General features: G+C 48.5%; 1 protein-coding gene across 1 annotated transcript in view; it reads left to right on the forward strand.

The window, feature by feature from the left end:
- The window catches only part of COTL1 (coactosin like F-actin binding protein 1), a 40,368-nt gene extending 22,079 nt beyond the window's left edge, over positions 1 to 18,289 (forward strand). The window contains exons 3-4 of the mRNA XM_016197110.2: positions 3,820 to 3,977; positions 16,796 to 18,289. Of these exons, the coding sequence (XP_016052596.1) occupies positions 3,820 to 3,977; positions 16,796 to 16,906 (269 nt within the window). The 3' untranslated portion in view covers positions 16,907 to 18,289. The remainder of the gene's footprint in view (positions 1 to 3,819; positions 3,978 to 16,795) is intronic.
- Positions 18,290 to 24,309: the final 6,020 nt, after the last annotated feature.

Consider the following 24,309-nt stretch of genomic DNA (forward strand, 5'->3'; position numbering starts at 1 on the left):
GGGGGTGACAGCAACCTCAAGTATTAACTGTCTCCTGGCCAGTTTTGCCATCTTAGTGTACACACTTACACATATACATGTGCACACACGCACATGCACACATAATACACATACCATACACATATGTGATGAGATGTAGCTATGCCTTTCTCAGTCGACATGCCCTCGTTTTTCCTGTGTGTGAGAGTGATATTAGCAGGAGATAAATGAGGGGCTGTAATATTTTCACTTCTGTTGCGTGCCGTGGCTATGTGTTTGTGTTTGGTCCGCCTAGTTTGTCCAGAGGAGGAAAGGCAGCCCAACCAGTGTCTAAGATCTTGAACTTCCTCCTGCACAGACCAGTTTGAGGTCAAAATGACCTTACAACCTCCTTTAGGGTGAATAAGGGAGGGAGAGGCTTCAGGTCAGTGTGGGCAGCTATGAAAATGTTGCTTAGAATAGGTTTTTCATTTTAGACTCAGGGGACTTTTCTTTTTTAATATTTTTAAAAATTGATTTTAGAGGGACAGGAAGGGAGGGGGGAGAGAGAGAGAGAGAGAAACATCAATGTGAGAGAGAAACATCAATCCTTTGCCTCCAGGGACTCAACTTGCAACCTGGGCATGTGCCCTGACCAGAATGGAACTGGCGATCTTTTGGTGCATAGGATGGTGCTCAACCAACTGAGCCACACCGGCCAGGGCTCAGGTGACTTTTCAATGTTGGGCCATATCTTGAGCAGCAAACATATGTAAGCATAACATTGACTCTTGGATTTTCAAAAATACAGTCTTGTTGGTCAAATCATTGTCAGATAAGTGCTGACAGCCACTCAGGACAACAGCCTTGGCTGCCATGGTAATTTCAGTGACATTGGCCTATGGTTCTGGAAGGTCCACGGAGGCCAGGTTCCCCATGTCCTTGGGGTGGGAGGGACTGAGCTACCTACCTTGTGCCAGGTCCTGAGCTGATACTTGGGACATAGGATTTGCAACTTTCCCACATGGAGGCTTTGGCTAGAGATGGGGCGGTTGGGATACAATTGCTGTCACAGAACCCAAATGTCCAGGCTGGCCCACGTGGAACTGGGAGCTAGAGTGGTTCCCATGGAAACAGGCTGCCTGCTCTTTTGCTTGTGTTGCCTTGGCATCTGATGTGCGGCCCCCCTCCCCCTCAGGTCAAAGCTGCAATTTAATTAAACACTCTGGTGCTGGTTCTCCTTTCTCTCCAATAACACTACTCAAAACAATGCGCTGACTTCCCAAACACAGCCCTGAATGCTGGGAAATGCTCAGCAACTCACCCCCACGCTGTCTGCTCTGCCTGCTCTGTCTGTGTCGCCAACGTGTGGCTGTGAATTTCAGTTCCTCAGTCTCACCAGCCTCATTTCCTGTGCTCGCTACCCACGGGCAGCACCTCCCTGTGGCTGCAGCTTCAGGGGAAAGATTCTACCACGTCGGAGGCCTGACCCCCAGGGGTTCATATTTAATTCTCACGATCCACTAATGAGGGTGCTATAAAATCACCCTACTTTGCAAACATCCCAAATGTCCATCAACAGATGGATGGATGAACAGATTGTGGCATATCCATACAATGAAATATTATTTAACCATAAAAGGAATGAAGTCCTGACCGCGCTACAATGTGGATGAACCTTGAAAACGTGCTGAGTGAAAGAAGCCAGACACAAAAGACCACATGGTGTATGACTCCATCTGTGTGAAATGCCCAGAACAGGCCAATCCAGAGGCAGACGCAGACGCAGATTAATGTTGCTTAGGGCTGGGGGCGGGCAGGGTGTGGAGTGACTACTACTGGGGGATGGGGTTTGTTTTTGGAGTAAGGCGAATGTTCTGGAATTAGATAGTGCTGATGATCGCACAATATTGTGACTGTACTAAATGCCACTGAATTTGATGCTTTAAAATAGTTAAAAAATGGTGAATTTTATGTTATGTGACTTTGACTTCAATAAAGAAAAAAAGCAGAAGGACAAAAAATCACCTCATTTTACAGATGAGACAGCTGCGGCTCCTATGTTAGGGGACTAAGTCAGAGTCCTTGGGAGTAACAGACAGCGCTCTCACCCCCATATGGGAGTCTCCTGGACTCCTTTACTTCCCATAGCTAATTGGTCACCAAACCCTGTAGATTTGGCCTGTAGTGTCCCTGAGACCATCCTTTCTTCTCTGTCCCCTCTGCTTTGTCATCCACTGACCCCCATGGTCAGGTCCCCCGATGGGCACCCACCAGATTCCCATGGCCGGTGGGCAGACACATCCAAGCTGTCCAGGTCCTTGGCTTCAAGCCCAGTGTTGTCATTAGTATGTTACTTTGGGCACATCACACGACTCTGAGCCTCATTTATCATTTGGATGTTGATGAAGATAATGACAGCCCCTCCCCCTACCACTCACTATACAGCATCGTATGAAGACCAAGTGAGATAGTAAAACATAAATGTGCTCTATAAACTGAGGTGCTATGCCAGTGTGAGTGGCCATAGTAATCTGTTTCCTTTAAGAAATAAACATTGTGGACTCCCCTGGCCTGGACGGTAGAGTCTGAATCAGGAGTCTGTGGCCTGCTGAGGGCTGTTTCTTAGCTTCCCTGGAAAAGATGGGTCCCTATTAGACAGCGGAGTTGTTTTCTGACGGTGCTCGGGTACTAACCAGGCAATGAACTTGATCAGCTCCATTTTGTGTCTCCTTCACACTCAGAGGGCTAGTGGTCTTAATGTAAACCTATACATTGTGTGGGACTCAGCATGGAGGCACCTAGAAAGATTCCAGGAAGAAAGGCACCCTGATTTAAAAAGAAAGTTAAAAACCTCAAATGCATCAGCATTACCTGGGTGCTAGTTAGAAATGCAGACCCCAGGGCCCCATCCGAGATCTGCTGAATCAGTCTGCATTTTAGCAAGACCCCCAAGATTCAAATATACACGAATGTTGGAGAAGCACAGCTCTACACTGTCATTGGGTATCTGAGAGATCCTGGGCCAGCAACCAAAAGCCCTAAAGAACATCACAGTCTGAGCAGAGCTACGTGTACAAAATAAGTAACCCAAGCCAGTAGCATCCCCATGTGCCAGCCTCCCCCAGCTAGGGGCCGTAATGAGACCTCGCTGATCCGTACAGCTAAAATATGAACTATTTAAGAATTAAGCAGAGCAAGGATATGTGATTTCTTAATGAAAAGCACAGAATTTTGGTGGAAAACACAAAGGGGATCCTGATGAAATGGGGACACAAACTGTACCTAGAAATTCGTTCTCAGCGGGGGGTGGTTCTGCCTCTCAGAGGACATTGGGCAATGTTTGGACACAATTTTGGTGTCATAACGGGCTGGGGAGGTGTGATGCTGTATCCCAGGCCAAAATAAGGGCCACTACCTCTTTACCCAACCCCTGCCCCAGCCCGGTTCCCACCTCCATGTGGCTTTCTCATTCCTAGTCAAAGGCTGGGGACAGGAAGAGCTGACGAGCTTCTCTCCCTAAATGACATCCAGCACTTGAGCCTTGACATCCCTAGATGAGGGATGGGAGGGTGCAGGTGTAGCAGCCAGAGAGGCTGGGTTCACATTCCAGCGTGGCTTCCGATGGCCTGTACGGCCTTGGGAGTGTCACGTGACCCCTCTGAACCTCTATTTTCTGTGAGATGGTTATCAGAGCCTGGGTGCTGCCTTCGGGGTCAAAGGACAGAATGTTGGCCAAGGTCGGTGTTGGGCCCCTGCCGCGCCCCCCTGGGTGCGCTCGTGGCTAATAACCTCTCCTTGGAGACTGGTTTTGTGGTGTTTAAACTGAACCCTGTGCCCTCTTGTTGCTGTTGGCCACAGATGACATCAGATTGTTCGCCTTTGTGCGCTTCACCACCGGGGACGCCATGAGCAAGAGGTCCAAGTTCGCGCTCATCACGTGGATCGGCGAGAACGTCAGCGGCCTGCAGCGCGCCAAAACCGGCACAGACAAGACCCTGGTGAAGGAGGTGGTGCAGGTAACTGGCCTTGTGCTCCTTCTGGATCAAGGGGTCACCACCCAGCGGGGACAGAGAGGCCTGAGTTTGGCTCCTGGGTCGGTGGCTTCAAGCAAGCTGTGCTTTGTCTCTGGACCACCACGGCCGCGGGTGAAACGCTGCCAGCATTGTTTTCAGCGTGCAGGCCAGGGGCCAGGTAGCTGTGCCTGTGATCCTGACCACAGCCTAACAGAAGCATTGCAGTTTCCCTGTGAGGCTGGGGCAGGTGGCTCGTGGAGAAGGGGCCTGCGGGGATGGCTGCAATGGCGGCCACTGCCTGTTTGGATCATGAATGACCGTGGTTGACTTCCAGCGGTGGCCACGAGGACCCAATGTGAGAGTTCATGCGTGCCCTCTCTGAACGGTGCCTGGCACACAGTAGGTACTCAGTAACACTTGTTGAATGAATAAATGGCAATCATATGAGGGCCAGCAGGTGCTTTGTGATAATTTTGGTGGCTATAGAATGGCAAAGGCTATATCAGCAAAGGCACAGACTCCTAGCCTGGGTAGCTGGGCACTGGTCAGGGCCGACTTATTCCCAGGCCCCTGTCTGACTGAAAAGAAAGAGGGACAGGTGGACTTGCCCTTGGTTTTGTCTCTGAGCTTCTGAACAGTTCTACTGGTAGAGCTTTCTATTGTAAAGGTTGTTTTTTTTTTTCCATTCTGGACATAATGAAAATTGACAGCATCAGAAACTTTCAAAGTTGGGTCTAAGGCATAGGGTCATGCTGAGAAAAGAAAATCTGAATTCCAGAAAGAGTCGCCAAGGGAAGGGAGCTGAGGGAGCGAGTTCTCTTCTCACCAAAGGGTCCTCCATTTTGCAAAAGGATTTCTCAAAACCCATGATAGGGAGGAGTGGTAGCCAATGGGTAGGGGGTTTCTTTTCAGGTGATGAAAATATTCTAAAATTGACTGTGGTGATGGTTGTACATATCTATGAATATACCAAAAGCCATTCATTGTAAAATAAAAAATAAAAACCCAAAACACACACACACAAATAGGCTGTGTGCCACGCTGTGTCCTGGGTTGGTGATCCTGACCAGAAAAACTGGAACAGAAAATCTAACTGGTGAAACCGCAATGAAGTCTGGAGTTTAGTTGTCTCCATGTTCCAAAGCTGGCTTCTTATGAGCATACCATAGTAACCCAGGATGTTAACAGTTGTGAAATTGGGGTACAGGGTATATGAGAACTCTTGGTACTGTCTCTCAACTCTTCCGTAAATCAACAATTATCCCAAAATAAATCTTTTATTTAAAAAATAATGAGAAAGAAAAAAATTTGTATCATTCCATTATTACAGCCTATTTTTCCACCTTCCCTACCAGCTCTGTGGGCGAGCTCACCCACCTCTGTGCATTGATGCAGTCACAGCCTGCAAATCACGCTCTAACTGGTTTCTTTTTTTTGTTGTTAACTTAACATAATTACGTAAATTATGCGACTGCAAAGCCTCTGTAATGAGCTCTTCTGGTGGCTGACTGTCCCATTTCACAAGTGCACTGTAATGTACCGCTTGTTCCCCTGTTGGTCTCTGAGTTGCTTCCCATTTTTATTTTTATAAACAATATTTCAACCAACATTTTAATACACGCAGCTCCTTTCTCTCTTCTGATGAGTTGTTTCTTTCTTTTTTTTTTTTAATATATCTTTATTGATTTCAGAGAGAGGAAGGGAGAGGGAGAGAGAGAGATAGAAACATCAATGATGAGAGAGTCATTGATCGGCTGCAGCCTGCAACCCGGGCATGTGCCCTGACCGGGAATCAAACCCTGATCGCCTGGATCCTAGGTCGACGCTCAACCACTGAGCGACGCTGGCTGGGCCAGATTACCTTCTAAAAGGGTTAGCACTATTCCTGGGACATAGTAAATGTTCAAGAAATGGTTTTAATGGTTAACCAGCTTTTGGGGGAGGGGGTCTTCTTTATGGCAGGAGAATGGAAAATACAAAAGAATGCATGTTCCACAGCCAAGGTCTCCTGAATTCTGCCATCCACACTTCGTTAGCTCTCTTCATTGGCCAGCCTGGGGTGGGCAGGAGAAAAGGAAACAAGCAGGGAAGGGAATGTTTGCCAGGATGTGTCCAATGAGCGCAGTGTTTGAATCATGCAGATTGTATTGATAAAATACAATAACGTAAAATCGATCATTTTAGCCATTTTGAAGTATACAGTTCAGTGGCATTAAGTACATTCACAGTGTTGTGCAATCATCACCATTGTCTAGCTCCAGAACTATTCTTATCTCCCTCAAAGAAAACCCTGTGCCCATTAGCAGTCAGCTGAGTTCCTTTTCATCTAGAACTCTTCTCAGTTTGGTTAGGTGGGCCAGTGAATGAGGGTGATTTGGGGAAATAGGATTTTTTGGTGGGAACCTTTAGTTGGGAGTATTGGGTATAATTATTTTGTTTGCAAACTCAATTACATTGCAGCAAAAAGGGAAGTTGTCTGGCTCTCCAGCCTGGGAGTGCAGGGGGTGCTGGCTCTAGGGGTGGCTGGATCCAGGGCTGAGGCAGTGTTCTCCTTTCGTCTCTCTTTTCTCTGGGTTTGGCCTCAGGTGACCTCTGTACAGCAGGAGAAATGGTCCAGGCATGATGGTTCTTCTGGATCTTGATCCCAGGGGAAGAGAGAGCCCTCCTCCCCCAGTGTCAGTCATTTAAAATGACCCCGATTGTCCCAGCTTAGGTCACAGGCACATCCTTTGGGGTAGGGAGGTGGGGCTTCATGATTGGCAGCTCTGGCCTGATTCCAATTAAAATAAAGGGATGCTGGTATCTAGATGAAAAGCACAGATGTCCACTCCAGTGGGTGAGCGGGGATGCATCCTGAACTACAAGTGCAATGTAATATTTTGACCATTACATTTTGTATTTCCACCTATGTATTTAAAAGGGTTTATTACCTGAAGCTATTACAAGACCTCACATTTATACTACAGTTGCAAATATAGCCATTTAAGTTCATTTTGCTGGCATAATGGTGTCTTTTGACAGTCACTAAAATGCCGTTTCCCCTTTGTTGAATGGAGAGTTGGACCAGATGTCCTCTCAATGCCCTTCCAGATGAGTCATTCTGGATTCTATGTTTTGGAGACTGGGTCACTTTCCCAGCTGCCTTTTGCCATGATTTCCATGTAAAGAAGTGGATTGGTTTTGATTGTAATAGAAGTAATGTAACCACATCCTTGTGTTTTGTGAGAATGTACATTGATGCAGATACACTGAAATCTTCCGTCTGTATTCAGAGCCAGGCCTAGAGACTGAGCTATGTTAGTGGCTGGGGGAAACAGGACAGACCAGGCTGCCTGGCCGTTGGGCTGGGTGATGGTGACACCTGGACTTGAGTCGAGTCCTGGGAATGTGGCGAACAGACAGCACCCGTGGCTGCTTCTCCACCGCTGTCATCTGCTGCACAGAAGTGCCAGGCTGGTGCTGAGGACAATCGCCCATCCCATTGTTCTGGCACCTCTCTGGGATTATGGGGACAATGCAGTTGCCACCATTAGAGACCTGCCTGTGCCAGGCCAGGCCGTCTTGATTTGGAGCCAGGCTTGGTCGGTGATGCATCACGCTTGCCTTGCAGGATGACTTTATTCGTGTGATCTTTTTATTTATTTTTTAACATTATATGAATGTCCGTGGAGCCAAGTAACCAGAGGGCACATCTCAGCTTTCAGTGTTGGGAAAAGAGAGGAGCAGAGTATTTCCTCCCAGAAGCAGTGGAGGCTGGAGGACAGACATTTCAGTGATGGTGTGCAGTGATCAGCTTAGTGTGTCTTCTGGTGGCTTCTGAACCTCAGGGCAGGGTCTGCTTAAATTCTGGACCTCTGCTCACACCCCCAGGACCAGATGTGCCCGCGCTCCTCCAGTAGGGTCACTTATGTGTGCCAGTGTGATAATATTAATATCAGTAGTTTTATTGTGTCCCTACCATGAATCTGACACTTTTAAGGACTCTTCACATATTAAATCATTTATGTGCAACGAGGCCAGCTCTGTCATTATCCCCATTTTACAGATGAGGAGCCCGGCGCCTGGGAAAGTTGAGTAACTTGCTCCGGGTCCCAGCGCTTAGACATGGTGGAGCTCTGCCTGGAGCTCAGACTGGTCCCAAAGCCCCGACTTGATCATCTCACCTTATTACATGTTTCCCAAAGTCCTCCAGCACCAAGTAAAATGTTCTGAGGCCACATGCGTTTTAGAAACTCTATTTTTGTAGACTCACATGGCACCCAAGAGGCTCTGAGAAGTTCTGCAGGAAACAGACCTTTTACATTCGTTCATTCATTCATTCATTCATTCATTCATTCATTCCTCACCCGAGGATGTTTTTTCCATTGATTTTTGGAGTGAAAGGGAGGGGAGAGGGGGAGAGAAAGAGAAACATCGATGTGAGAGAGACACCTTGGTTGCTTGCCTCCCACATGCACCCCGACTGGGGCTAAGGATGGAACCTGCAACCCGGATACATGCCCTTGACTGGCTTGAACGTGAGTCCCTTTGGTTTGTGGGCCAACGCTCTAACCACAGAGCCTCGCTGGCCAGGGCTATATTTATTTTTAAATTTACTGCTTCTAAATTTTTCTTGATGATTGAACCTTTTTATTTTTAAAATGGACACTAAACATGGTAGCTCAGTGCTTATTTGAAGAAAAAAAAAATGCTGCTGTGTCAAATAGAAAAGTTAATGGGCTTAGTGGGAATGAGGCCCAAGTTGATATTCCAGCTCCATCAACTGTTAGCTTGAGGACCTTGGGCAAGTAACTTTATCTCTAGAATCTGTTCTCACTTATGAAAAAGAGAATGTAAAATTTCACAGAGCTGTTGGAAGGATTGAAGAAAAGTAATGTCTATGAAAAAAGTTTCTCCATTTTGGTAACTGGTGAACTCCTAATCATCCTTCAAAACTCCAGTTCTTTACCCCATTCTACCTTAAATTCTGCCTCAATCAGAATTAATTAATTCTTCATCTAGATTCCATAAATTATAAATTATAAATAAGTGTCTGTAGAAAGTAATCCAGAGGGCAGGGACCATGGCCACTTTATTCTGTACTAAGAACATAACAGCTGACTTAAAATAAAACCATGAAGAAATGAATCTATTCACATAGGCTCTAGACTATGTATTCCTAGCACAAAGGCTAGTAAATCTTCAATAAATGCCCTTTGGGTTGAATTAAATTGTGGGAGCCAGTTACACTCAGGGAGGGATATGGGCATTGATTGGGATTTCCAAAGGCCCTGCTTTTGTTTCAGTAGAAAGCAGAAGTGAGGTGAGCACTGGTTGGGTCAGCTGGGAGAACCTACACACCTCTGTTTAATGAGATTTATGGGCTGCTGCTCCCCCGTGCAAAGCATTAGTTTGTTGCCCAGCACATCTATAGACTCCTCACTGCTCTCCTGAGGGTTTCAGCTGTTTGTGTCTACACTTCTTCAAGCCCATAGTTCGTGGAAATTCCCTTGTTCTTCTCAGAACCAGAAAGGGCCTTCTGTGTTGGTGCATTTCACCTGGGCCTGGGTGCAGGCAATGGGCTCTTTGTTGTTCGTGTCATGTATTTAAAACACGAACCACCTGATGACAAATACAGAGCTCCTCGGCAGCCTGTGAAGGGTGGTGCCAGGTGTCATGAGTAGAGGGCCAGGCTTATGTATCATGAGTCACGTGCTGTTCCTACCCCCAATATACAGATGAAGAAATCAAGGTTTGGAGGGACAAGACCTAAAGCCAAGGGGAGTGCTGAATCAGAAGCCAGATGGTGGGGAATTGGCTCCCTCTTTAACGGTGGGGTGGGCAGTCAGCCCTGCAGCCAGCTCTGTGCTCCATCCAGAGTTCTTTTAACCAAGCTCTCTGAAAATTTGGGATGATAGTATCTAACTCATGGAATTGTAAAAATTAAATAAGATATTGTATACAATAAGTGTCTGATGTATATAAAGTGTTCAGTATAGGTAGTATTAAATTATATTTATTCAACTTTTGTTGAAAGTGAAAACAGTCTGCTATTTGCCGACAGTGAACATCTGTGAGTATGAGTTGTACTTTAAAAAGAAATCCGTTGAATTATTTCTTTGGGAAAAGTGTCCCAAAGTGGGTACGCTAAGGAACAAGAAATGCTAGGCACTATCTTGACCAGGTAGAAATTGAAGGCCTAACCCTGGATTTAATCTTGCTTGTCATTGATTAATAGCAGGGCTAGTTGGAGCTCTGGGTTAAGAAGGATTCTGAGGTTAAGTCTGAACTCAGTGGGAGAAGCGCATGATTGATTTGTGATGTCTGCCATGGATACAGGAGGAGAGAGCTGAGTATGTTTCCCACACTCTTGCCACCCCTGATATAGATGGAGCCATAGTCAGCACTCAGGCAAAGTGGAGTTGGAGCTTTAGAAATGTCTGTGGTCAGGAAAGCAGGGGTCAGACTCCAGGCAGTCCCCAAAGTGCTGAAGAGGTGGGTGGCCCTGCAGGGGTGAGAATTCGAGGCATGTGACGGCTGCCCCTATTAGCTTTGGGCCCAAACCTATCCACAGCTTGCTTTAGGATGTCATGGCTCCTGCCCTCCGTCTGCATTGGACGGCTATCCTGTGCCCATCAAAAATGTGACCGCATGCCTCTCTCTTGTCCTTTGTTCTCTCCTTGGTGGAGCTGGGTCTCATCATTCCTGAACTATGATGGTGACGCAGATGCCTTTGTTACTGAATCTGTCAAACACGAGACCACACCATTTTGATGTTTGTGTTTCGCTTTTCTGTGATGACTCATGCCTATTGTAAGAACCTGTTCTTTTTGAGTAAATTACACCTTGCTGGAAGGGTTTTTAAAACCTTGGTCTTTGAAGCACTTTTGAACAGTTGTAGGAGGGAAGTGTAGGAGGCCCAGGAGGGGTTGGCAGCTGAATGCCCAGCAGGTGTGATGCTGTGCATTTTCATCTGGCTCGTGTTCCAGCTGCTAGAGACCGACTGCTTTTCTTCAGCACGCCAAGGTCATTGGTTTATAATGAATCTTTGCCCACTTGGGGAAAAGATACATTATTGTGGCCAGCAGGTGTCTTGTCCACCCCCTGCTCCATCTCTCACAAGATTCTATCCACGCACTATTTTGCAAGCATCCGGGATGGGTCTGTAGCTAGTGCACAGCTTTCCTTTTGAAAGCCAGACTCTGATCCCAAAGTTGACTTTTCTGTGCCAGTTTTCTCCACTGCCCCTTGGATTATGGTGTCCAAATTGGAATGTTGTCCTACGTGCTCTAGGTGCAAATACATGGATGACTGGTGGGAAAACGGCCGGGAGAACCAGTTGTCCAGCCCTTTTCTTTCACGGAGGTGGAAACTAGGGCCCAGAGCCATTGACTGCTTCCTTCAGGGCATTTTAGAGCCCCTGGTTCTCTTTTTCTGCTTTCAGAGAGACCCCGAAGTACCAGAATTTTGACTCCCCAGGACTTAAAAGAGTGCCTGACATATAATAGGTGTTCAGTAAGCATGTGCTTGCTGGAAGAATAAATTGCATTAGCTCACATTGTCTTTGGGTACAGTGAAGGTCATGTCTCCTACCTGGCCCCACTTTGTAGAAACGTGCATTGCTGTGATCACAGACTTAACTGTCAAAGGCTCCCCACTCGTTTTTTTCTTCCTAGCCTTCCCCACATTTTCTGCATAGGTCAGCCACCCACCATAGATCTAATATTCTAGGTAGAAGACCTGACAGTTCTGCCCAACAGGCCTCCTCCCTGTCTTCCTATGGCTTAACCCTGTCCCCTAGCTTTGGATGTGCAGCCGGATTTGCCATCTTCTTTCTGTAAGGGCAAGGAGGTGGCACTGTCACTGTCTTGGTTATTCCGAGGATGCCCCAGTCTTCCCTTCATTAAAAAATAAATGGTAGGGATGGAGAAATCAGTGTGGGGTAAGAGAAGAGGGACCAGCCATTCCCTGGGTCTTTATTCTGAATGTTTCAGAAAACTCCTTTATATCTCAGACTCCCTAACAATCTTGAGGGTGAGGGTGGATTATTTAAAATATTATCTAATCATCCTTGAGCACTTACTCTGTGCTGAGCATGCTCAGAGTGTCCAAGCCCTTTGCACACTCATCAGATCTTCGCCACAGCCCTAGGACGTGGGTTCTCTTATTTCCCCATTTGCAGATGTGGAGGCTAAGGCTCAGGGCAGGCAAGTCAGGCTGCTGGAGATGCACATGGACAACTATCTCTATTTGGATTTGGCCCAAATCTACTCCCAGCATGCTTTAGGGCTGAAGCTAGGGTTTAAACTCAGGCAGTTGGGAGCCATTCGAAAATGAGATGATTTAAAACAAAGGATAGGAAAATATTTATGTACTTTGTGAACCATAGAAATTTTTTGCAAATAGATTCTCGACTATGTAAATAGACCCCACGTTAGTAACCCCAGTTCTTCTCTTGAGTTGCCTTCCTCAGAAGCAGACTGATGTCTGCCTCATATCTTTGAAGCAGGAGCATATGTGCACTTGAGAAAAGTCACAGGGACAAAACGAGTCCTAAATGTGGTTGGTGCACGTTTCAAAACCATCTTGGAGTCATGTTAGCTAGAAGGGGATTCTTCCTTTGACAAGTCCTGCTGTGGCAGAAAAGGGAGAGACCCTGCCTGGAAGCTATTAGCCAGCATTCCTGGACATGACGAAGGTCTTTCTAGACGCACATGTGACAATGTCCCTAGACCTGCACATTTTGCTTAGAAGTGTTTGACATTTGGCTTAGGCAACTTTGACATGCTGGCATGGGAGGGCTGGGCAGTCTGGGGCAGCCCAGGAGGTGGGTTGCAGAGGAGAGAGGACACAAGAGAGACCAAGGTCAGGACCTCACCCCCAGGGCCTGGGCCTTGGGGCTGCCATGTGCCCTGGGGTGGATTGATCCCCGCCTCTGAGTCTCTGTTGCTTCTCTATCAAATGAGGGGCTGGATGTCAGGGTTTCTTTCAAAGGCTCTTTCAGCTCTATTCCCTCTCCTTTCTTGTTAACCAAGGTGTAATTTACGTAGAGGAAAACAACAAATCTCAGGTGCACAGGTTGATAAAATTTTGAATTTTTGTACATACTCGTGAAACCACCACCCAGATCAAGACCTGGAACATTTCCAGCCCCCGGAAGGCTCCCCCTCCCCGACTCAGATCAGCTCCAGTGCTTTATGATTAATGATTCTTCTTGACTGAGCATCGTGTTCCTTCAGACTCTCTTCCGCTCCACGTAGACCTGCACTGTCACTGGCCACCTGTGGCTGCGGAGCGCTTGAGGTTTGGCTTGTCGCTATGGGCTGCAGGTGTCCAGCAGGCACCGGCTTTGTAAGACCTAGTGTGGAGACAAGAATGTAGAAATCTCGTCAATGCCTTTGTACATCTAGCACATGTTAAAACATTTTGAATATATAGGGTTAGGTAAAATATCATTACAGTTTATATCACCTATTTCTCTCTTGCTTTTCTCAAACGGGCTACTAGACAATCTGAAATTCGCTTCTAAGGAATTGCCTCTTGAGTAGTGTCCCCTGCACCTGCCCCAGTAGCCATTTGAGAGCACCTGGAGGGTGCCAGGGACAGTGAGTGAGAGCGCGGAGGCGTGAGCGTGGTGGGGAGGCGGCCTGCTTTGTGCAGGCGTGTTCTTGCGGTTTTCTGGTTGGTTAAGTCCTCGCAGGCTCCTTCCGGTCTCAGGCCTTGTCTCCTCTTCAAGGTCTGGCTGCCCACAGAGCCCGTTTTGTTCATTTCGGCCTCTTTTTCAAAACACGCAACGAAGTCCACGCCTGGGGCTGCTCTCGTCTCCCTTGCCAAGTCCACGTGCGAGGACTGCTGGAGGTGGAGAAGCGAGAGGGTCTTTCTGAGTTGGGTTTAGGTTGACTCAGACCTTCTGGGAACTTTCTGCAGAGTCCATATCCTGACGGGGAGAATCTTCTCCCCTTTGAAGCCTCTGGGGGTGCATGAGCGTCTGTGTGGGGAGGCCTGTGAGGCCTACTGGGACTGACTCTGTGTGGCCGTCACCTCCTGCCTGCCCTTTGGGCTGCTGATCCCTGTAGTGGGGGTGGATGAGTTTGCTTTTCTGTGTACTTTGTTTGACAGAATAATTTTTTGCTAATCTTTTGGTTTTAAATATATTTCCGGTATATAGCCTAGGGTTTGGGGGTTACCTTTTTTTGGATCTTGAGAGAGCCCTTTTTTAAAGGTAATTTTGCTCGTTTACATTTATTGTTATGTTATGTTTTTATTAGATTCTGCTATCCTGTTTTCCTTATTCTGGCCATAATTTGATTTCCCATATACTTATGGTTTTAGGTTGGACTGTGCACTCTGTAGATTTCTTAGCCTTATCAAACAAACTTCTTCTTAATCTAAACCTAATGGCTAACTGACAAAACAGGAGTGCCCTTACTGCTTTAGATTGCCATATATAGCTATCACGGAGCAGTGAGACTTTGGACTTCCTTCTACAGGCACCTTGGGCTGTGGGCTTCCTTCTCCAGGGCCTGCCCCCTGCCCCTCCCCCACGCCGCTGGGGCTCAGGCTTGAGAAACACATTCATTCTCGGTTCTCCTTTCTGACTCCTCCATACAGCTTGTGTCTCCTCCTGCTCATGACACACAGACCCCGAGCAGCACAGTAGGGGATGGAGAGGATGTTTAGTCATCCCGGGATAATTACACAATCTCTCTGCGCCCAGCTTGCCAGGTCTCATCATAGGCGGGAAAACGTGTGCAGCGGCGCCTGGCTCATACTAGCTGCTTGATAAATATTAACCTCCCCCTTCTCCCTCCCAGTTCATATTCTCAGCCGCTTGACATGGCAGATGGTTTTTGTTTGTAACTGTAAAAGTTGACCTTCAGTGCCCTCCTGGTTTAGTCGTTCTTCTTGGAGGTATGGTGACATATGTTGGCATTCATGTGTTTTTTAATTGAGGTAAAATTAACCATTTTAAAATATGCAACTCAGTGGCCTTTAGTACAGTCACGGTGTTGTGCAACTACCTCCTCTGTCTAGGCCCAGAGCATCTTCATCCCCCCAAGACTGCAGACCTATTAGTAATCACTCCCTGTTCACCCCCCCAGCCCCTGGCAGCCACTCATCCACATTTTCTCTCTGGATTTGCCTTTTATGGACATTTCATATAAATGGAATTATACAGTATGTGGTCTTTCATGTCTGGCTTCTTTCAGTTACCATAATGGTTTTCAAGTTCATTTATGTTGTAGGGTGAATCAGTACTTCATTCCTTTCTTTGGCTGAATGATAATATTCCATTGTGTGGATAGATTATGTTTTGCCATTCATGTGTTGATGGACATTTGAATTGTTTCCACTTTCTGGCTGTTATGAATAATGTTGCTAGGAATATTTGTGTCTAAGTGTTTGTGTGAACACATGCTTTCATTTCGCTTGGGTAGATCTCCAGGAGTAGAATTGTTGGGTCATATGAAAGGGTTTTAAGAATTAAGTTTGCCTCCCAGCCGGATATAGCTCAGCAGTTGAGCATTCACCTAGGATCCAGGAGATCTCTGTTCCATTCCCGGTGGGGGCACATGCCTGGGTTGTGGGCTTGATCCCCAGTCCGGGGCATGCAGGAGGCAGCCGATCAATGACTCTCTCATCATTGATGTTTCAACTGTCTCTCTCCCTCTCCCTTCCTCTCTCTGAAATCAATAAAGATATATTTTTTTAAAAAAAGAATTAAGTTTGCTAATGTGTGGCAGCGCCTTGTACAAATAGGTGCTTAATAAATGGTGGTAATTGTTTACATTATTTTCTTGTGGAACTTTGTTTTTTTTAATGTGGTTGACTTTCTGACCTTCAGACTTGTTATTTATATTTAGGTAAAATTTTCTATGTCTGTCACCATTCTGAGATGTTTCTTGTTTATTGAAGTCTTTTTAAAGTAACTGTTGATTCTTAACAGCTCAGAGTTATCTGATAAGTGAGGTCACCTGCTTCACTCATTCATGCCACAAGTATTTACCAAGTGCCTCATGTGTGCCAGGCCTGTGGGCTTTTGTGGTTGAAACTTGTGCACCCTAAGAGGGCATGGTGACTGCATTGAGCTTATTGCTATAGCCCTATCACATGGCATGGTGTTTGTTAAATGAGTGCAAGCGAACCCCCTGCCCTCAAGTAACTGAATGTCGCTGGAGGGCTTGGTACTGCTTTGTGAGTTCAGTGCCTGGGCTAACCACCCAGACCTCAAGCTGGAAGCCCTGCACTGTTATGACCAGGGGTGCCTGACGCTAACTTATACCAGCTCATGAGAGCCAATCAGTCATGTGTCTCTTCCCAACTCCATGTACAGTGATGTCATGTTGGTAGCTTGAAATCAACCACCATGGGGATATTTACACAATGGAAATGGGCAAAAGCTACAAATCAGGGCTTCTCCTCTCCCTCTCCCCCTCTTTTGAGAGCCTCCTGTTAAACATTTATCAGCATAACAGCCTGCCTTTCCAACCTCCTCTCACGTTATTCTACTGACAGTGGTTTTTTCACAGATGAAGCAACTGAAGCACAGAGAGTTGAAGGAACTTGCCCAGGGTAACACAGCCAGAAAATGACAGAGCCAGAATTCAAACCCACATCTGACCTTGGCCCACCTCCATGGTCTTGAGATTACACAGTACCTTGACTTTACCCATTTTCTGATCTCTAGTCATGTTTTTTTGTGTCAAGCCATTCTGCCACCAAATTTTTATTTTGATCATTTCCTAGTATTTCAGGAGCCAAGACTTCCTGGCATGTTGCCTGAGCAATGTTTAGATCTTGCCCCTTCTTACCGGAAACTGCATTTTATTTTGTTCTTGCAGAATTTCGCTAAAGAGTTTGTGATCAGTGATCGGAAGGAGCTGGAGGAAGATTTCATCAAGACCGAGCTCAAGAAGGCTGGGGGAGCCAATTACGACGCCCAGGCCGAGTAACCCCAGCCCTCCCCCTGCCCCTTGCCAAAGTCATTTGCCTGCTCTCCAGGGGAGGGGACCTCGGCCTCAGCTACCAGCCCACCAGCCCACCAGCCCACCAGGGAGAGGAGATGCAATGAGAGGCAACACCCGCCACCCTGTCTGCAACCCAACTCCCCTTCCCTGCTTCCCTCCCGAGTCCTGCTATGTCCTCTCTCGCAAAGCTCATGGAACATCTTTCTTTTATCTTCTTTGTCTTTTGTCTCCCTCTTTCTCGTTCTGAAGAAGAATCCTTGTGATGCCCAGATCACGCACATCCTCAGATCTGAGGCGCCTCCTGTGGTGACCCCCTTTCCTGGCCTTTCTCTTAGCCTGCCTGGCCTCCTCCGCCACGACCTCATGTTGCTTCCACCAGGCCAGCGCTGCCACCTCCGTTTTCCTTGGCCGGCCACCTGCTTGCGGCTGAGGAGGCGGCTGCACCCGAGCCGCACCCTCGACGGCGGCCTCGGTCAGCACCCGCGCTCACCCTGTGGCAGGCCCAGACCTCCTCGAATGTGCTCCAGGGTCCCCCCCACTTCCTTCAAAGTTGCCTAAGCTACAGAGATGGTGCTCGGTGGTGGGAAGTCTAGGCCTGATTCACACCGAAGGAGAAGAGAGAAAAGTTGCCTTAAAAGTTGCCTGGCATTGGCTTCGCCGCAGGGCCTGGGACAGCCTGCTCCCGCCCTTTCGATGGAAGTCTCGTTGTGGCACGAAGTGGGGGCCGAGGTCTGAGTCCAGATTTGACAGGAGTCGTTCAGGGTTAACTTCGGAGGCCCCCAAAGCGAGGAGGACGCTATGGGGAGAGGCCCGGGGTGCGGAACAGGAATCTCGGTAGAGCTGGGAACTGATGCTTTACGCTGGGGAAGGTCCTCTGCTGGCAGCAAGGACAGCGTGGGCCCGAGGGCCCTCTGCCACCCTCGCTGTGTGCGCAGGGAGGGGACCAGAACACCTGTGGTTTTAATCCTACGTCTGCACCACACAGACAAAGGGTTTGTGTGGGGTTTTTTTCAAAGAAAGATGAGATTGGTTGGTTCTTCATGAGCATATTTTATATTCTTTTTCTTTTTCCCTTGCTCATTTCATTTTGGGGGAGGAAGTCTGTGCTGTGTTGGGGTTGTGAAGGACATCTGCACTCAAACAGTTTACAGAAATAAATGTGGTTTTTTGTTTTTCAAAAACAAGTTTGTCTGATTGTTTTGTAAAGCTTCTTTCTTTCTGTAAAAACCAAGGCCATTGTCATCTTCAGGTGTAATAGGCATTTATGGAGCTACTGGGGGCTAAGCACATTCATATTGAAAATCTTATTTAATTTTTAACAAGCAACTTACGAAATAGGTGCTGTTTGTGTCTCCATTTTCTGGAAACTGAGGCTCAGAGAGACTAAGTGATTCCCCTGAGGCCACCCAGCTTGAAAGAGGCAGAGCTGGGATTCGAACCTGGGTCTCCTGATGCCCCTGTGCAGAGGCTTGTGAAGGGAGTGGAGAGGAAATTGAGAATGATGGGACAGCAGGATGTGGCTATTTCCTGAGTGGTCAGGAGCCTTCCCTCTGTCTTTTCAGGGAAAGCTGAGAGAAAAACCCTCCTCAGCTGGGCTGTGACATCCTTTCTGAGGTTGTGCTAGAGCTTAAAAGCTGGACTTCCAGCATGCCAGACCCGGTGGGAACTCAGAATCAGGCCAGAGGAGTCTCACACTCACACAGCTGGGTTTGGAGGGGCTGAGTGTGGGGTGGGGTGGGGCTGGGGAAAGGGCAGAAACCAATGTCCGAGGGAAGGGGTCCTGCGAGGTTTGGGCAAGTCCACGATTAAGCTGCCCTACAACAGTGCAGAGCTGAAGGTCGACCCATGGCCCAAGCCAGCCATATTTGTGTCCGCATACCTGCTTCTCTACTCACAGCTGTGTGGCTTTAGGCACGTCAGTTAACCTCTCTGGGCTTCAGTTTCCTTACCTGCAAAATCAGCAACAATATAACCTACTGATAGGTGGGAAGGCTGAAGGAGCAGCATGATTCTGAGGGTGCCCAGTAGGGGCTCAGTTATTATATCATGCCTGCCACTAGGTCTTACGAGTTCTGCGTGCCCCGATTTTTCCTACACCCAGAACAGAGGGAGCCAAACTGGGTCTCTGGCTTCCTGGCCTATAGGCTTTTAGCTCCGGTCAGAGAACTCGGGGCAGTTACGGATGAGGGTAAACCCTCCTCCAGAAGAAAAGCCAGGTTCTATGAGAGAAAATTACAGAGGGATCAGGCCTGGTCAGAGGCATCCAGGAGGCCTTCCCCAAGGAAGTGACACCTGAGAACTGAAGGAGAAAAGGAGTGGAGCAGCCAAAGGGGTGGAGGGGCAAGGGCTGTGGACAAAGGCTCCATGGGGATGTTTGCTGAGGGGAAGAGCAAAAGGTGGAGCTGGGTTTGTGTGTCAAGAAGCTTGGTCAATGGAAAGCGACAGCTCAGGGCTTTGCTGGGATTTCAGAGGACATTCGATGGGACCATGAGGTCTTCAAGGGCAGAGAGAGGCCTTGCCTTGACTCTCTTTCTCCAGGTAACTAGCACCTGCTAGGTGTCTGGTGTTTTCTAGCCTCCACCTGCTCCTATCTCTGCCCAAGGCCTGGACTGCCCAACCTGGCCTCCATCAGGGCCTGGCAGGGGTTAGAGATGGAGCTCTGGGTACTCGGCCTGCTTGCTTAGACACATTCTGAGTTACTTAACATGCTGGTCATTCAGCAGCTGTTCTAGATTACCCAAAATTAAATAGTGTAAAGCAACAAGCATTTTATCTTGCCCTTGATTTTCTGGGGTAGGAATTCAGGAGGGGTTCAGGGAGGTGGCTCTCGTTAGCGGGGATCTCTCACTGGGTTGTGTTCAGATTGCCTGGGCTGGATGCGGCCAGCGGCTGCGGCTGCTGCGGTCGTCCGGGGCGGTCAGCTGGGCTGGGGATCGAAGCACCCAACGTGGTGTCTTCTGCACGACAGTGTCATGATTGTGGATTTCTATATGGCACAAAGCAAGTGTCCCAGAGGACAAAGGAGAGGCTGTGTGGCCTTTTCTGACCAAGCCTCAAGAGTCATGTGGCAGCATTTCCACTGCACTCTACTGGGGGCAGTGGTCATGAGCTCCCAAATTCAAGGGGAGGGGATATTGGCCTTCCCTCTCAATGGGAGGAGTGTCAAGACCTGTGTGACCTTTTTAAAGCCCCACACTTGCTGTGAGCAGGCACCATGCTAGGCCTGCGGTGCCCTCATGCTGTGGGGCTTGCAAGGGGGTTGGGGTGGGGCAGAGATGTACAGTAAAACAAGCCAGTAATTGCAGCGGGTATCCCTGTGTCCCAGGGGAGTGGCTGCTCCTGGCTGATTGATCCCAGGGGAGGCATCTCTTTCTCAACTTTGCGGGCTCTCCTGCTGGGCGTTTGCTCTCCAGGGGCTATCTGAGGCTAGAAAGGGGGGCCCAGCCCCAGCTCCAGGTGCCGCCCTGGTGGGGGAAGGCCTCCTGCTGCTTCCACCCCCAGGACAGATTGTCCTCATGACAGTCTCCCTGCTGCTTCAGGGAGCCACAGAGAGAGGTAAAAACGAGAACGAAAATGGTGGCTGCAAGGAGATGACTCATCAAGGGACTGGAGGCAGCTCAGTGTGTAGGTTGAGTCAGGTCGGAGGTAGCCAGCCAGGTAGTGTAGCCTCAGTTTCCTCCTCTGAAAACCAGGGCCATATCTTAGTCCATGGTCTCTGCTCTGACCTGCCTCTTCTAGAAGGTTCCCCCACACCCCACTTAGTGGGCTGATGGGTGGTTTTCAAAAGATACGCCTGTGGCCCAGAACCTGTGCACGGGACCTTACTTGGAAACAGTGTCTTGGTGGACCTAAATAAGTTGAGGCTCTCCAGATAAAATTGTCTTGGATTTAGGGTGGGTCCTGAATCCAAAGACAGGTGTCCCTTATAAGAGGAAGCAAAGGGAGGCTTGAGTCAGACACAAGAAGGTGGAGGCCATGTGAAGGTGGAGGCAGAGACTGGAGTGATGTGGCCACAAGCCAAGGACCACCTGGAGCCACAGAAGCTGGAAAGGCAGGTAGATCACCCCCAGACTCTTCAACTTCTGGAGGAAGCTCAGCCCTGCCAACACTTCGATTTCAGACTTCCAGCCTTCAGAACACGTGTGTGGATCTAAGAGATTTCCAAACCTGTAGAGAATTTTTATTTGAGTTTATTTGAACCAAAGTGACAACATATGCTGGAGAGCAAGATCTCAAATGCCCTGGAAAATAACAGTTTTGCAGCAGTTTTTATGCATTTGAAATTAAGAAGGAGACGTAAGGAAGGCTGGAGAAAACAAGGCGGGGATTGGGTTACAGCAGCGATTTGCAAACTGCTGCAAGAATTTTTAAAACATGCACTACTTGACTATTTAGTCAGGAGCACTGATCTCTTTTCCTTTAGATTGTCAAATAAAAAAATGACAACAGCCAACACAACAATAGCCATCCAGTGTGAGTGAATCAAAATTATAACTTTTTTTTTTTTGTCAGATTGGCAAAAAATGTAATATATTTTTTGGTGGGCCACAGAATTTTAGTAATTATATGTGCCATGAGATGGAAAAGTAAACCCCTTCAAGGGGTATTACTTCTGGTATTTCAAAGGTGTCTTAACCTAGATACACAAGAACAATAGGGCTGATTTAAAACTTTCCATAAAGAAGCCATAGGCCTAGCCCTGGCTGGTGTGGCTCAGTGGTTAGAGTGTTGGCCCTTGAACCAAAGGGTCGTGGGTTTGATTCCCGGTCAAGGGCAAGCACCTGGGTTGCAGGTTCTATCCCCAGCCCAGTTGGGCACATGCGGGAGGCAACCTATCGATATGTCTTTCTTATTGATGTTTCTTTCTCTCCACCCCCCTCCCTTCCACTCTGTCTAAAAAAATCAATGAAAAAAAGTCATAGGCCTAGGGCATGACTACCCACCATGGCCTGCCCAGTCAGGAATTTATGATCAGTCACCCTGTGAGGTTACTTCCATAGAACCTTTTCCCCTCCACACATTTCTGTTGTTTTCAGCCCCCCCCCCCCGTTGGTGGTCAGGAGCCCCAGGAAACTTCCCTCCCTCGGTGGCTTCTCCCCTCCCCTACTAACTGTGAACCTCTCCAGGGCAGGGACGTGTCCTCAGTGCCTGGCACGTAGGTTCTCAGTAAAGTCGGTGAGCGGGACTTCTCTGGAGCAGGAGGGGACCTGCCCGGGTCTGCAAGCCACACAGAACCCACAACCCTCTCAGGCCAGGACCAGACCTGCTCTGTGCTGAACTAGGCACAGCGGCCAGAGGCTTCCCGGCTTCCTCCACCTGGGAGCGGGCTCCCACCTCCGTCTCGCCCCCAGTCCCTCCACCGGAGGGTAGGTGTGTATCTTGTGTACCTGTCCACCTGCCTCAAGCACCTGTCCAGCTCCTGCACCTTCAGGGGCCAGAACCCATTCCTGTGACTCCTTCCCCCTTTTCAGTCTCTGGAGACACCACCGGGAGGTTGGAGCTCCAGGGCTGGGGCAGGTGTGGCGCGGTGGCCAACGGCCAAACCAGGGTGTCTGGGGCTCCAGAGGGCTTGGCTGCAGAGCCTTGCAAATCTCCTCGGGAAGGGGACACCTTCCCGCTGCGTGAGCCTGGGGGGAGGCTGTCTGCCTCTGCTGGAGACCTGGTTTGGGGGAACTGCCCCTGCAGCTGGGGGGTAAGAGAGGAAAGAGGCCCCCTTGAATGGAATGGAGGGCTGACAGTCAGCTGCGGGTTATTTCTGGTAAATCTGTGAGAACTAGCACAGATCTCGACATGGGTACTTCTCTAGTTGGCTCACCCCTGGCAATTCCCGTGTCTGGTGTCACTGCCGAGGACGTGCAAAGCCGTGGATGGCATGCCCAGGCGAGACAGGCTGCGATTCTTCCGATAAACCCCGCAGCACAAAGGCCGTGTAAGAGGCAATTTGCAAAAACGGTGATGATGTCAGAATGAGAACACCGAAGCCAAATTCTCAAACAAAGTAATACAAGTATATAGACGTGAGCAAAATGACATCGATGCCGTGAGAGTGTGTGGTGAGCCCTGGGGAGGGAAGGGTAGTGTCAGCGTGGGACTCCAGCTGTGTCTGTTCCATTTATTTTTAAAAGAGCTGAAGGAAATGTATACAATAAAATGTAAGCATCTTTGTAATGGGCAGGTGGGAATTTGTTAGGCTAGTTTCTGTTTTCCTGTTGGTTTAGAAGTTTAGAAATGGTTTTGAAACAGGCAAGCAAAAGCCCACCGCGCACCCAGCAGCCCCAGGGAGGAAGGTAGACCGCTCGCCCGGAGCTGATGGAAGGGGCAGGCGGGAGCTAAGGAAAAAGGGGTGAGTGCTTGTGGGGGTCCAACCAGATGTATGCTGCTCAGTAGCACCAGTTTGAGTTTGACAATTCAAACGCCAACCGAAACGAGGCTGGATGATGTTGAGAACCAAGCTGTGGGTCTGAAAGATCTAGAGGAAGGATGTCCCCAGATGCTTCCAGTGCCTTCCTACAGGTCGCCTCCCCCAGTGACACCCCGGGGCACCCACTGCCCAGGCTCCTGCCTCCTGTAGCCCTGCACCCCCATCTCATCAGTCTCCTCAGAAGCCTTCCTCCGGGATGCTGGCTGCTCTGGCGTCTCTCCAGCTCCTACAGCTCCTGGCACAGGGCCTGGCGTAGTGTAGGAGCCCAGTGAATGCTCACTTAATAAGTGGGTGCCACCTAAATAAGTGGGCTTGCGCCACAAAGGGCCCTGCTTCTCAAAGGGTGTCATCCCCAGATACCCACAGCAAAACCACCTGGTACATTTGCTAAAGTGCAGATTCCTGGGCCCCATCCCAGACTTACTGGGTCATGATTTTGAGGGATCATTCCAGAATCTGCATTTTTAGCAAGTTTACCAAGCGATTCTTAGATACTCTAACGAGAAGGTCTTTACAGAGGGTAGAGCTTAATGATGCTTGTTAGGTTCTCCACGTGCCTGGTCTGGAGCTGCATTAGCATCATCTGGGAACTTGGTGAGAGGCAAATTCCACGAGCCCTGCCCCTGGCCTGTTGAGTCAGAAACTCTGCAGATGGGCTGGAAGTCTGCGTTTAAACACACCCTCAGGGCAATGCTGATGCATGTTTGAGTTTGGGAACCACCATTTTTGACCACACTCTCCTCCCTTTGAAAAAGAAACTTTGATCCCATTCTAGAAGAATTTTGGAAATGGACTTAAATTTTTCATTTTATAGGCATTACTTGCTATCATGGAAATATTCAGAAAACAGATAAAGAAGACAAAAGAGCCCGGCCGGGCATGGCTCAGCAGTTAAGCGTCGACCTAGGATCCAGGCGATCAGGGTTCAATTCCCGGTCAGGGCACATGCCCGGGTTGCGGGCTGCAG

The sequence above is a fragment of the Miniopterus natalensis genome, chromosome 18, assembly GCF_054644295.1.
Source record: "Miniopterus natalensis isolate mMinNat1 chromosome 18, mMinNat1.hap1, whole genome shotgun sequence".
NCBI classification, from domain to species: domain Eukaryota; kingdom Metazoa; phylum Chordata; class Mammalia; order Chiroptera; family Miniopteridae; genus Miniopterus; species Miniopterus natalensis.